Source organism: Canis aureus, chromosome 15, assembly GCF_053574225.1.
Source record: "Canis aureus isolate CA01 chromosome 15, VMU_Caureus_v.1.0, whole genome shotgun sequence".
Lineage (NCBI taxonomy): Eukaryota > Metazoa > Chordata > Mammalia > Carnivora > Canidae > Canis > Canis aureus.
The window spans coordinates 59,199,897-59,213,335 of NC_135625.1; the positions used below are offsets into that span (position 1 = coordinate 59,199,897).

The 13,439-nt window shown below is 48.2% G+C and overlaps 1 protein-coding gene across 14 annotated transcripts in view; it reads right to left on the reverse strand.

Moving 5' to 3' along the window:
- Positions 1–13,439, reverse strand: part of HIPK2 (homeodomain interacting protein kinase 2) — a 193,608-nt gene that overhangs the window by 48,946 nt on the left and 131,223 nt on the right. For 10 of the 14 annotated variants that reach the window (XR_013353325.1, XM_077850122.1, XM_077850125.1 and 7 more), the window contains 4 exons: positions 12,850–13,034; positions 7,276–7,438; positions 3,238–3,445; positions 2,214–2,335 (listed from right to left, as the gene is read on the reverse strand). Coding sequence is in view for 13 of the 14 variants with exons in the window: in XM_077850122.1 (XP_077706248.1) it covers positions 2,214–2,335; positions 3,238–3,445; positions 7,276–7,438; positions 12,850–13,034 (678 nt within the window). In the remaining variant the exon portion in view is untranslated. The remainder of the gene's footprint in view (positions 1–2,213; positions 2,336–3,237; positions 3,446–7,275; positions 7,439–12,849; positions 13,035–13,439) is intronic. The other 4 variants (XM_077850124.1, XM_077850123.1, XM_077850134.1 and 1 more) reach the window with 1 other exon arrangement.

Consider the following 13,439-nt stretch of genomic DNA (forward strand, 5'->3'; position numbering starts at 1 on the left):
GAGTATTTTAACAGATGCAAAAAGAGCATGTGATACAACTCAATTCATGCCCCAGGTGGGGAACTCCTGCTCAGCAGGAAGTCTCCCTGTTTTGTTGCCCCTCCCTGCTGCTCGTGCTCTCTCTCTCAAAGTATTTTATTTTTAAAAATATTTATTTGAGAAGGGGAGGGGCAAAAGGAGAGGGAAAAGCAGGCTCCCAGCTGAGCAGCGAGCCAGATGCAGGGCTTGATCCCAGGACCTAGAGATCAGGACTGAGCTGTAGGCAGATGCCTAACCAACTGAGCCACAGACACACCCCTAAATAAAACCGTAAAAGGACTACTAGATAACAAACTCAATAGGCCAAGGTCAGGTTTCATCCTAGAAACCAAAAACAGATAATTGGAAAATAAAATTAATAAAATTATTAATAGCAACAAAACCTGTAAAATATTTCACAACTATTCCAACAAAAGAAACCTTTAATGAAAAGAGTACAAGATAAATATAGTTATGCTGTGTTCATGTATGAAATTACTGAATACTGTAAGGATGTCAGCTTTTCCTCAAGTAAATATAAATTTATCCCAAGCCCGGCAAATACACATCAGGGCTTTTTGTTTTGAAGACAGTTGCTAACTGCTGTGTGATTCTGAGCCAGTGCTTGTTTTGTTTGTAAGAGTGACGGTTAGAGGCGCCTGGGTGGCTCAGTTGGTTAAGCGTCTGCCTTCAGCTCAGTCATGATCTCAGAGTCCTAGGATCGAGTCCCTCATTGGGCTCCTTGCTCAGTGAGGAGTCTGCTTCTTCCTTTCCCTCTGCCCCTCCTCCTCCCCCATTCTCTAATAAAATCTTAAAAAAAAAAAGTGATGGTTAAATTCATATGGAAATGAAGAGACAAGGATAGCAGGGAAATTTTGAAGAATGAAGTGGGAATAGGACTTTCCCTACCAGACCACAAAACATGTGTTAGTTGTAATAGTTAAGACAGCAAGACATTAGAAAGACCAATGGAATAGAGAGCCCAGACAGACCTATGCAATTCCATTATTAAAATTAAAACCCCTGGGCAGCCCTGGTGGCTCAGCGGTTTAGTGCCGCCTTCAGCCCAGGGTGTGATCCTGGAGACCCAGGATCGAGTCCCACGTCAGGCTCCCTGCATGGAGCCTGCTTCTCCCTCTGCCTGTGTCTCTGCCTCTCTCTCTACCTGTGTCTTTCATGAATAAATAAATAAAATATTAAAAAAAAATTAAAACCCCAAACTTCTGGTTCAACATAAGATACCATAAATAAAGTGTCTGTAGGAACACTTTGAGAAAAGGCTTTGGGAACCTACCTTGTTTTAAAATAAGTGTGCCTTCAAACTAACAACATTTAGGTTAAGCTGTCCTTGCTGCCCAGTGATGGAAATGATTATGTAGAAACAGTATAGCCTGGTGGTTGAACACAGATGCCAGCATCAGACTCCAGGGTTGGTGTCCTGGTTCTGTCACCTGACTGTCGTGGGACTCTGAGCCAGGGATTGTGCACATTTCCCCTATTTGTCAACTGGAAACAAATACCTTACTTATCTTGCTGTTGTGGGGATTAAATCAATTAACAACTATAAAGTGTCTGGCATAATGATGATGTATTTGTTCGAGTGCCATTAAGGATTGATTACTATTATCATTGTGTCACTCTGTCACCTTAAGTTTCCACAACACTTGACACATTTTCAACCAATTTCACCTCTGTGTTCTCATTCTACCACTGGAGTACCTATGTGAACGGATAAGGAAGGTTCCCGCTCACAGCTTCTGTGATCCTGGTTTTTTGACTCCTATGAAATAAGGAGATAATCTCCAAGGCTCCTTTTGGCACTAAAAAAATCATTTCTATTTTATAAGAAAGAAATTTGAGGCAAAGAAACATTAACTGACTTGCCTTAGGTCACAAAGTTATTAGCAGAGTTAGGATTAAAACCTGTGTCTCCCATATTAATTTACATTATAAAGCTACAATAGTAATAATAATTTCCCCAGACTCTCCCTGTGTCTAAATTTCTTCTTGGAATTATAAGCAAGATACCCAGGAAGGTGATTCACCTGGGGATCATTCAGAATATTACTGATATATTCTAATGAGTTGAAGCACCTAACTCATCACCAAGGAGGGAATTAGCAGAGATCTATCTCTTTTGAGAACAACATTAACATGGATAATGGCAATACCAGTAATAATAAGGAAAGAATTACCTGGGCAAGCAGACCTGGTTGGATCTGAAGAGGCTGTGCTCCCGGGGCTTGAGTGACAATGGGCACCGCATTCTCCATTCTCACGGAATAGCCAGCGTGCTTAGAGGGCGAGGCCTGCAACCCTATTCCAGACCCGGGTAAGGGAGAGAAGAGGGGTTGTTGAGTGGTCAGAGACCACTGGATGCAGAGAACCTTCCTAGCCAGCTGGGCAGGTCTCATCTCCCCTTTAGTTTCTAACTTAAAATTTTAAAAGCCACAAGAAAACAACTTTGAATGTTTTCAAAGACTAGAGGATCAAATTAGGGAGTCTGTGAAAACCAAAAGTGGAACAGCTCTGCTGGCAAATTACTGCAGAAAAATGGCTGCTGACATGAAAATACACTTGTGGTATGTCAAAGCCAGGGCTGTTGGGAAGAGCGCCTGAATCCACTGGAAAGGCACGGATTCGAAACCTGAGCAACCACACAGGCTTATACCAGTAGGGTTTGCTTTGCAGAAACAACTACTCGAGCTTTCTGTATACACTGTAACTTCATACCCAGTCAACTCCTGCTTCTTAGAACTTTCAAGAGAAGAGTGTTGGGGTGCATGGCTAAAGAATCATCTGGGGGACAGGCCTGGGAGATACTTTTCAGACAGATTGATATTTTTCATGAGAACGAGGCGAGGCTGGCTGTCCAGAGTGGCAATTCTCTATAGATAACCCGTCCAGAGGACAGCTCACTGGAGGAAATGTAAGCTGACATCAGCGTAACAGTAAGAGCACAAACAGCACGCTTATTTACAGATAGCTGGGCCTGGGACAAAAGCACCAGCAGGTGGGGAGAAAAACAACTTGGTGCAGAAGCATAAGTCCTATTGTTTCTAGGCTGGCCAGAGCAGGAGGCGGGCCCTTCAGTTCAGTGATGCCAGTGCTCTCAGGAGAGTGAGGAAGCCTTTAGTCCAGGGACGTCACTGCGGGGACCGGTGCCCCAGAGGTCCCCCGGTAAGAAGCAGGTGAGGGGCTGTGTCTGCTCAGCCTTACCTTGGAAGCCGGGCGGACACACGATGAGAGCTTGCTGGAAGGGGTCAGGCCGGGCACAGATCTGGGCTGTTCCCGTCTGCAGGGGCATGCTCCGCTGAGCCACTGCAGCCATGGACGCCGCTGAAGGCTGGTAGAGTGCAGATTGGTAGTTTAGTATGGAGACTTCGGGATTGGCTAAGGAAATAGTGGCACTGGTGGAGGTGGGAGCCTAAAGGAATGATGGGGATTAAACAAAAATAAACAAAAATAAAAAATGAGGGAGGTGGTATGTTGGGAGACACGAGTCTAAAATAAATGAACTCAAAAAAGAGCAAATGAATAAAAACCAAGAGCAAAAAAGCAAAGACAGAGGGGAGTGGAGACACAGCTGAAGTCTCAGGGAAAAGCAGGCACCTGCAGCCACAATAGAGTCACCGCTGGTGCTCCTACCCAGGCCAGTTCTTCACATTTGTGGGGCCTGGACAGGAGTGCAGTTGGAAGCTTGCATAATGTCCTTCTAAAGACAGCAAGCAACCTGGAAGGCCAGGTTTGAGTTGAGGACTCTTGGATTCCTTGGGTCCTACACTGGAACGTGGTGATGGGCGGGGGGGGGGGGGGGGGGGGGGAATGGGCGGGGGCTGGTGGTGGTGAGAGGTGACCTCCTGCTTTCCTTCTCCTGCCCCAGCTCTGTCCCACAGATTGGGGGCTTTGGGGGCACATATTTGGACCTGCCAGCCTGCATGTGCAAGCTCTGTTCATGCTCCTCTTCCATTGGGCCTGCTGGTGCAGTCCGCACTTGGGAGGATGACCCCAGGAAGAGGCCTCTGTAGGCCCAGGGGCCCAGGTCCCCAGAGCTTGGCATGGAAGCATATACACATAGAGGAAGCCTGAGACAGGCCTTGGAAGGGGCTCTCCTGCTCAGGTCTAAGGGGGAGTACTGTTTACAGATACCCTCAGATGGCCACAGAGCACATTACTGAAAATTAACACACTATAGAAATAGAGCACCAGGGAGAGGGACCCACTGAGCCTGGGGTTTCTTGTTTGAGTTTGGTGCGTTCTTATGCTGGTGTTCAGCTACAAAGTCTGAAGGCCAGAAAGGAGAGATGCCGGAGGGTCAGGAGAATTTAACTGGAGAGGAGTTAAATAAACTCTGAAATTATGTCCTCTCTCCTGTCTCTCTTGGAAAGAGACAACATTTGGGAATGAACTTCCACGGGAAGCAAGGAATCTCAGTTCTGAATTGGGAATTCTCTGGCTTTGCCCCATCTTAGCCTCTTCACACTGATCCTGCAGCAAGATAGGCGGAGGTCACCAGTATCTTCGAATTCAACAGTTTACTACAAGTCTTGCTATTAGAGGTTACCCGGACTGAAGGCTATGGGGGGAAAGAGCCGCAAGGGTATCCTGGATACATGCAGAAATAGAATTTTAGGAAGGGTATGTCTATATGTCAAATTTGATAAAAGGGATAAAGTCTCATTTTACATTTTTTTACTAATACTTAGACTTTACACTGATTTTTAGTGCAAAGTAAATTGGTTTGTTTGGAAGTAATCACTCCGTTAGGTAACACACGTGCTTGTATTTTAAAATACATAGTGTCACAGTAAGTGGCTCTTCTGGGGCTCCAGGTAGTGTGACTGAGAATGCACGTGTGACATGTGCGGGGTGTGTGTTTTGTTACTGATGATGTTTCCTCTCTGTCCTCCCAGCAGCCCCACTTGTCCTGGAGGCTCCCCACCACACATTTCCCACTGTCCCTTGGGCTTCTCTCCTTGGGGACTGGTATCTTCCAGGTTCCCACATGGGTACTTGACTGTTCCACCTCCTGCAGCTGCCTCCTCCGAACTGTCCCTGGAATCTCACTCTTCAATTGCTACTTCCTTAGCTGAAAGTCTCTCCCCTGGTGCCTGGACTCTGTTTAGTGAAGTCCTGGCCTCCACTTTTTCCCTTCGATTCTTCTTGGGGAATGAGGCTAGAACATTCTTTCCAAAAGACTACTTTGAGCATGTCACCACCTCTGCCCCCAAATCTCCAATTACTGTCTAATAAACACTATAAATGCACTTTGCTCTGGCACTCCTTTCCCATGGTTTGGCCAAACCTCCCTTCCAAATTTATCTCCTTCTGCACTCTGTGCTCCTGGCACCAGCCAGAGTCAACTCACTGTTCGCAGAGCATGAGTGCAGTTCCTGCTGACTCACACAAGCCCTCCGGCCCACAGCATTCTCTCCAGGCCTCTGTGCTTCAGGGTCTCGCCTGGGTCCCATGTGCCCCACACTGAAATTCTCCCTGACACTATCAATTTAAATGAACTTCTCTGTTATATTAACCCATCTGGGGGTGCTTGGGTGGCTCAGTCAGTTAAGTGTCTGACTCTGGATTTTGGCTCAGGTTGTGATCTTAGGATCGTGAAATGGAGCCTCGCGTCAGGGTCCACTCTCAGCATGGAGTCGGCCTGTCCCTCTCCCTATTCTCCTCTCTCTCAAATAAATAAAAAACAAAACAAAACAACAAAACAAACCCTTCTGCCTGCTGATGTAATGGTGTTCTGGTGATGAAGGACAAAACCATGGTGGTATTTGGTCAAGGAGCTCATAGACCTGGCCACGGACACCTTAGCCTGAGTGCTGGGCCAGGCACTGGGAGAGACCGTTTGTTCCTCTGGACTCTGGGTCTTAGAGAGCATTAGCTCTTCCCCCTAATGGGAGTTTTAAGAATACCAATGGCCCCAGTGGGGGGTGGGGGTGGGTGGGGGCAGATTCCAGGTGGCCTCTCCTGGATATAGGCAGGGGGAGAGAGGCCATGGAGGAAAAGCTTGGTCTCAGCAACTCGGGGTGCTGCAGGACTGGCCTGGAAATAGGGGAGGGGAGGAGGAGATGCGGTGGTGCTGGAGGCTGGGGTCAGTGCCTCTACAGTGACAGTAGGGGACCTGTCAGAAGAGAGTGGAGAGTGGAGGGCCAGGCAGAGGTATTCATATTTCAGGATTAGAACATATACACTCCCTTCCTCTGCAGGGGTGCGTGCGCACGTGCATGTGTACACACACACACACACACACACACACACACACACACAGGAATGTTGAGGCCATTGCAGACTGATAGTAAGGCTGAAAAAAATCTAGGGACAGTCTTTTGGGGAAGTGGTTAAGACTAGAATTTGGGAATAAAAGTGAAAGTCTCTTAGATGTCAGAGGGAGGCAGCCTGGACTAGGATTTGGAGGTTATTCACTCCGTAAATATTTCCTGGCTATAATTCATATATTTTTTAAAGTTTTTTTTTTAAAATTTATTCATGAGAGACACAGAGAGGAAGAGAGGCAGAGACACAGGCAGAGGGAGAAGCAGGCTCCATGCAGGGAGCCCGATGTGGGACTTGATCCCGGGTCTCCAGGCTCACGCCCTAGGCTGAAGGCAGGTGCTAAGCCGCTAAGCCACCCAGGGGTCCCCTATAATTCATATTTTAAACAGTTTGTTAGGTGTGGGGTTCTGCTCTTTTTTTTTTTTTTGCAAGAAGTTGGAAATCTGTGAGAAGAAAACCTCACTTTCCGGGTCCCCTCTGGTTCCAGCTGCTGGGGTTCTAGTGGCAGACTAATGAATTGGTTTTCCCTGTAACTTGGAGAAAGGACAGGTTTTATCTGTCCCAAGAGGAGACCATGTGTGCAGGGACAAGGGGGAGGGGTCTGAAACTGCATGATTGCCAGTGTCCCCTCAAGTGCTAGAATTCTTCCCCAGGCACATATGTCAGACATAAAAGCATGACAGGAGGAGGCTTTACATCACTCTCACATCGGGATAGAGGGAAACAGTAAGAGGTGCCATCTCCGTGGGACCAGCAGTCCATCCAGAGTGTAGGTCTCTCCAAAGAAATAAGCTTGGAAGGAAACACTTGCTTACATCATTAAATATGACTGTAGAGGAACCTTGTGTATGACACTGTCTCTTGTATATGGTATCGGAGAATTCTGGACTCCTGACTAGGTTCGCAGGGAAAATACAATTCTTGATGCTCGCCGGCACCCTTGCCCACCTTCCCCCTCTGCTCTGTATTTACCTGGTTGTGGACAGTATTCAGCTGGTTGTTGAAGGTCATGGTCAGGTTGGTGGATGTGCTGGGGGCCACATGTGTAATGAAAGGGGTTTTGCTCTGGTTCACCGTGTCATACATATTCACCCGACGCTTGCAAATCTCCATGTTCTGGAAACATGATTTGACGCTGTTCATGCAACAGGCAGAGGCGTGGGGGAAAGAGAAGAGGATACATGGGGAAAATGGAGAGAAAAAGGAGAGAACAGTTAATGTAATAAACAAGACAACCAGGGAAACTTAACTTTAGGTCTAAACTTCCTGGATTTCTCATGCAAAGTCTGCATTTCCAAGAGTTAAGGTTATGCAGATGAATTTCCCCTGCTGTCTTCCTCCCCCTTTCCCCATCCAGGATGGGTGGAGGTTCTCCATCGCACAACGGACTTGACTTGATGGGACTTGTCGGCCCTCGCCGTCTCTTCCTCAGATCCCTGATCTGCTGAGCCAACCTCACTGTTCCTTCCCAGCTTTCAGGGTGGTTTCTCGGATGGGGGAACAGGAAACAGTAGCTTCTGACCAGCCTCGATCTTACCTAAGACAACTCCTTGTGCTTCTGGGGCACTGGCGCCATCTAGGGGATGGCCAAGGAATCAGCCAACCCACTACCAAGTCCCTGTTGCCACTCTTGGTCCGTCCGCACTGGAATTGCACGTGATACTAGTAATAATAATAGTGGTTCCCATCTATTGAGAACCGTGGCAGGTGTTTGCAGGCACCCTTTCACTCAGTCCTACAACAACCACAAGAGGGGGAGAGGATTGTTGCCCCTATCTTATGAGTAAGGATGACGTTTGAGAGAGGATAGAGAGGTCATCAGCCAGTTGAAGAGTTAATTACTAGCAGTTTCTTCACATGTGCATATACATCCTCTTTTGCCTCCTGATTCATCCTCCCTTTTGCTTTTCTCATTCTTGCCCAGTTACATGAAATAAAATTTCTCTCCCTCTTTTTCTTCCTTCATTGCACTTGTGAATCAAAATTAGGATTTCCTAGTTAGGAAAGTAAAGTATAAAAATGTTGCTGCCACTGGCCTCAAGGAAAAGAAAACCACAGTGGCCTCAACCACTGAGTTCTTGAAAATCCACCACAGAGTGTCCTTTGGGATTTGTACATTGTTTCTCATTCACTTGTCTTCTCATTAAACTGACTTTTCCTAAATGCTAATAATATTCAGGATAGTGAAACAGCATTTAAACTTCAATTCTCACTACTTACTTTAATTATAAATAATATAATAAGTGAATATAAATAAAATATTAATTTTCTGCTACTTAGGATTACAAATGTAGAGGTGCCTGGGTGACTCAGTTGGTTGAGCATCTGCCTTTGGCTCAGGTCCTGATCCCAGGGTCCTGGGATCGAGTCCTACATCGGGCTTTCTGCTCAGTGGGGAATTTGCTTCTCCCTCTGTCTCTCCCCCTGCTTGTGTGCTCTTTCTCTTGCAAATAAAAATCTTTATTTATTTTTTATTTTTATTTATTTATTTTTTATTTATGATAGTCACAGAGAGAGAAAGAGAGAGAGGCAGGCTCCAGGCACCGGGAGCCCGATGTGGGATTCGATCCCGGGTCTCCAGGATCGCACCCTTGGCCAAAAGCAGGCGCCAAACCGCTGTGCCACCCAGGGATCCCAAATAAAAATCTTTAAATTAAGAAAATAAAGGATTACAAATGTATACTATGGGTAATCTATATTTTGGGCCAAGCAGGTGCTTGTGGGCTATCCCTAAACATCCTTTCCATGAAAGATGTTCCGAACTCAGACATGCTCAGAGAAGCCTTTCTTTCTGAGTTAATGACTACTTAGAATGGCCACACAATGCACACAAAATAAACACTTACCGACTGTGACCCTGGAGAGAAAGTAAAACCTATTCTATGGTAACTAAGAGCTAAAAATACTACTAATAATGCTGGTAATGCCAACATGTTTTGAGCATCTACCAAGTACCAAGCAAACTGCTAAGTGCTTTCACATGGAAGCTGAAAGAATAAAATGATGGATTTTGTATTCTTATTGGAATGTTTTTAAAGCATTATATGGTTTTGTGACAATTCAACCCAAAGCTTTTAGACTCAGAATTTTCTAATTGAAATGGTCTGAGTTTTGAGTTTCAGGAAGACAGGCAAGCAACTTGCACTTTGGGTTAATTCTGTGAGAATGGTTTTTAAGGAATTTGTGCTCTAGAACCCTGGTATGGAGAAATGGGTGGGGTCTCTTTCACCTGGTAATCTAGATGTTGGGGCAGCTCTGACCCAGCCCCCAAGGATCTTCAGCAGTGTGGGCTGGAGGTTTCTCCTTGCCCTGTAATTCTCACAGTCTTCCCAGCCAGTTCTAGGGACCCTTATAGGTTAGGCCTACTCTCAGGTAAGCCTAGGTGTGCTCAGAGACCTGTCTTTCCTTCTGGGGCCCATTTTCTGAATTCTAAATTGTTAATGATCCTCCTGGATCTACACCAAATTCTGAATTTGAAACTGATGCCTATGGTCTCCACGCTTGGTCTTCACCAAGGACAGTGAAGCATTCAATTGCTGCTTCCTTAACAGAACCCAGATGTGACAGGGCTCTGAGGTCATTCAACTACGCCCCTGACTTTATGTGGGTGACTGTCTCATCGACTATGCAGATGGCTAACGGGAGCCCTCTACAGAGCACCACTCCATCTCCTACCATGCCTTTTCACAAATGTCTTACTTGGCCCCTGAATATAAAAAGACCGATCTCACGGGAATCCTATTCAGTAAATCACCAAGTATACCTTCCTTCTGTTGTGCAGACTGACTCCTTGATTTACCCATGCCACCCCAGAAACAGGACATATCCTATAAAGAGGGCTTGCCAGGGAGGGGTCTGAGTTCCTTCTTTGTACTGGAGATCAGTTGTTTCAAACATGGTTTTAATTTAAAGATGGACCATGTGGTTGCTGCAATATGATCTCACTTACTCAGCATCAACTGATAAGGACCAGCATTGAAATCAGAGGAGGTAATGAGGGCACCACTCATTTCTTGCAGCTTCGGATAAGGTCAAGTCCAGCCTTGAGACTCGGCTCCATCGGAGTTTGGCTATGGCAGGCCCGGCCAGGACGTGCAAATGTCTCTTATCCTCAGCCCCATCATGCATCCCTGTGTTCTCCTAACCCTAACTAAAACCTGGCGCTCCCTTGAGCACACAGCGCCTCCCTGCAGACATCCAGGGAGGGGGCTACTTTCACATCCTAGGTCCCTGGAGGTGGAGAGGCTAAGGTGAGATCCCTTGTTACCCTCTGTTACAGGCTGGACTGTGCCCCCAAATTCACACCATGAAGTTCTCAGGCCCCAGGACTTCAGAATGTGACTGCATCAGGAGAGGGGATCTTGAAAGGGGTAAAATGAGGCCAGCAGGTTGGGCCCTAATCCAATTCCCTAGGAGGAGGAGGAAATTAGGACACAGATGCAAACAGAAGGACCCCGTGAGGCCATAGGGAGGGGATGGCCATTCACAGGCCAAGCAGAGCAGCCTGAGAAAAAACCAGTGCCGCCAAACACCTTGATCTTGGTGTTTGGTCTTGGTCTTCTAGAATGGTGAGAAAATAAACTGCTGTTTAAGCCTGTCAGCCCCTCCGTGTGCTTTGTTACCACAGCCCCTGCAAACCAACGCTCCTCCCGTTCTGGCACCACCGCTCCCTGTCAGTCACTGAAGCCTGGGGCACCTCGGTCCTCCACCTCGGTCCTCTGCGGTGCCCCATGCCCTGCTCGGTGGCGGAGGCTTCAGAGGTCAGGTGCTCTGGCCTCTCGGCTACTTCTCATCCCAGTGGCCTGCTGTCGATTCCAGCCACCCATTCCCGGGCAACCGCAACCACTACACTTCCCCACACTGCAGATTCAAGCACCTATCTCCCGGCCACGCTTTGGCCCCTCTGGATCTTTTGGCTGTTGCTAAAACCACCAATCTTTGAGGTGATCAGACCGTTCAGCCCGTCTGGCCCCTTCATCTTTGCTTCCTCTCCCTGTCACAGCTAAGCCTCCCACAGCCACCATTTAGATTACAGCACTCTAGTGCCAACGTCCTAAGTCTGTCAGTTTGTCTCCTCCTCTTAGCAGCCTGGCAAAGCTCCCACCTGGATGACCCCAGCTAACTGTCTGTCGTCTCCAGGCCCTCACCTGCGGGGTCCGGTTACCCTCTACACTATTCACGTCCAACCTTCATGCTCCGCTGCCCCATATTGCTCTGTTGGGTTTGCTCTTCCATTTCCTGTCCTGACTACCCAGGCTTTCCCTACACTTCTTCAGCCCCCCAGCCATCTTGCTCTCAACAAAAGACAGGAGCTGCCTAAAGAACACCCTCGACCCCCCTTGTCCAGCGGCATGCCTGCTGACATCCATGTACCCCTTCTGGCAACAATGGCCTTGCAATCCTGGCCCCTCCCGGCGTCTCAGGGAACTTCTGTGCCCTTCTCTGCAATCCTTCACTTGCCGCAGACACTTCCTGCCAGCACCTTGACCTGTTCCAGTCTCTTTGTATCAGAAGAACGCCCCCTGGGCCCCTCTAGGCCCTCCCAGTTCTCTCTCTACCCACCCTGAGCTCGGCAACCTGCCACGCTGGCTGCTGCTTCCCCTCAAACAGCTTTCAGGCCGCCCACAACTTTGACATTGCCCACCTCGACGGGCACGTGGTCTCCAAGCTCCTCTGACTTGATGAAGCACCAGGTAGGTCTTTGTTAAACGTATCCCCTGCTTAGAAGTCCTCTGTGACTTCCACTGCTCTTAGGATAAACACCCAAACCATGAACAGGGCGCCCTGTCCATTTCCTCTTTCCCCGGGACCCCAGCCCCTCTGCTGCTCATGTTTGGGGGTCCCCACCTGGCAGTGGCCTTCTTGCCTTTGCTGGCCTTTCCACTGGTTACCTATTGCTCGTTTTCTGGCAGTCATTTGTCAGGGACTGGCTGCCCTGCCGTGATGGCAGCCTACTTTCCCTGGGAAAACTCTGCTTCTCTGCAGATCACCTGTTAGGTGCCTTTCTCTCACCTACAGGCTGGAAACTCCAATGGGCAGCGGCCCCGTCTGCTCTGCCCCACAAGGTACCCGCATGTGGCACAGCTCGCAGTCCACTGGCTGGCTGGCTGAATGCACAAACCCAAATCCAAACTAGACTGAGTCCACTCCAGAATGGTTCTGGGAGTGACCTCTGGCACTGGAAGGGCTTTGCCTCATCGACGCTGCTGTCTATGGACGGCACTCCTTTCATGCTCAGGTCCCAGGGGCTGGTTCAGCCCGCCTCGTGCTCTCCCAGGCTCCAGCATTCCCTCCCTTTTGGTGTAAAGCACAGTGCAGCCCAGGGCCACTCAAGCTGACTGCCACCTGTTTTTACAAATAATGTTTTATTGAAATGCAGTCCCACTCACTGGTTTCTTATGGTCTACGGCTTTTTTCAGCTCTAACGGCAGAGCTGAGTGGTTGTGACAGAGACTGCTGTATGGCCACAAAGCCTACGATATTTACTATCTGATATTTTAAAGAAGTTTGCTGACTCTGGTAAAAAGCACTGAGCAAGACACCTACTGTGTACTGTGGGGAAAATCGAGGAGGTGTGTCATGGTGACAAAGGGGTGGTTCAGGGTTTCGATGGGAGTGATTCTCTTATCAGCATCTATGGTCAGCATCTTCTTTAACAGGTCGATGAACTCCCGCCGGTCTGCCTTCTCCACCAACATGTCACTCCCTTCCAGATCTGTTGTCATGTTCACCTGGAGGGAAATCCGGACAGGTTACCAAAACCCCTGCTGTGCCCCCCTCCCCAGACTTCCCTTATCTCTGCCCAGGACTCTGTCCCTATCTCTCAGTTGCCCCTTCCCCATCCCCAGAAGGCTGTGGGTGCCCTGCTGCAGCCACTGCTGTGGGCTGTCACTGCCTACAGCCTGTGTCTGCTCCCTCCCCAGGAAAGGCAGAGGGAGGCCATGCGTGGGGAAGGCAGCGGGCCACTGATGACACTTGCAAATACAGAGAAGTAACAGGATGTGCACTGCTCCTGCTTCGATCAGCTAAGTTGAAATGTACCTCACATCACACGTCATTGAAAATAATCACAAGGATGGAAAGACTTCTTCACCCTGGTTGCATAACAATGTGAATGGACTTGATAGCTGCTGAAT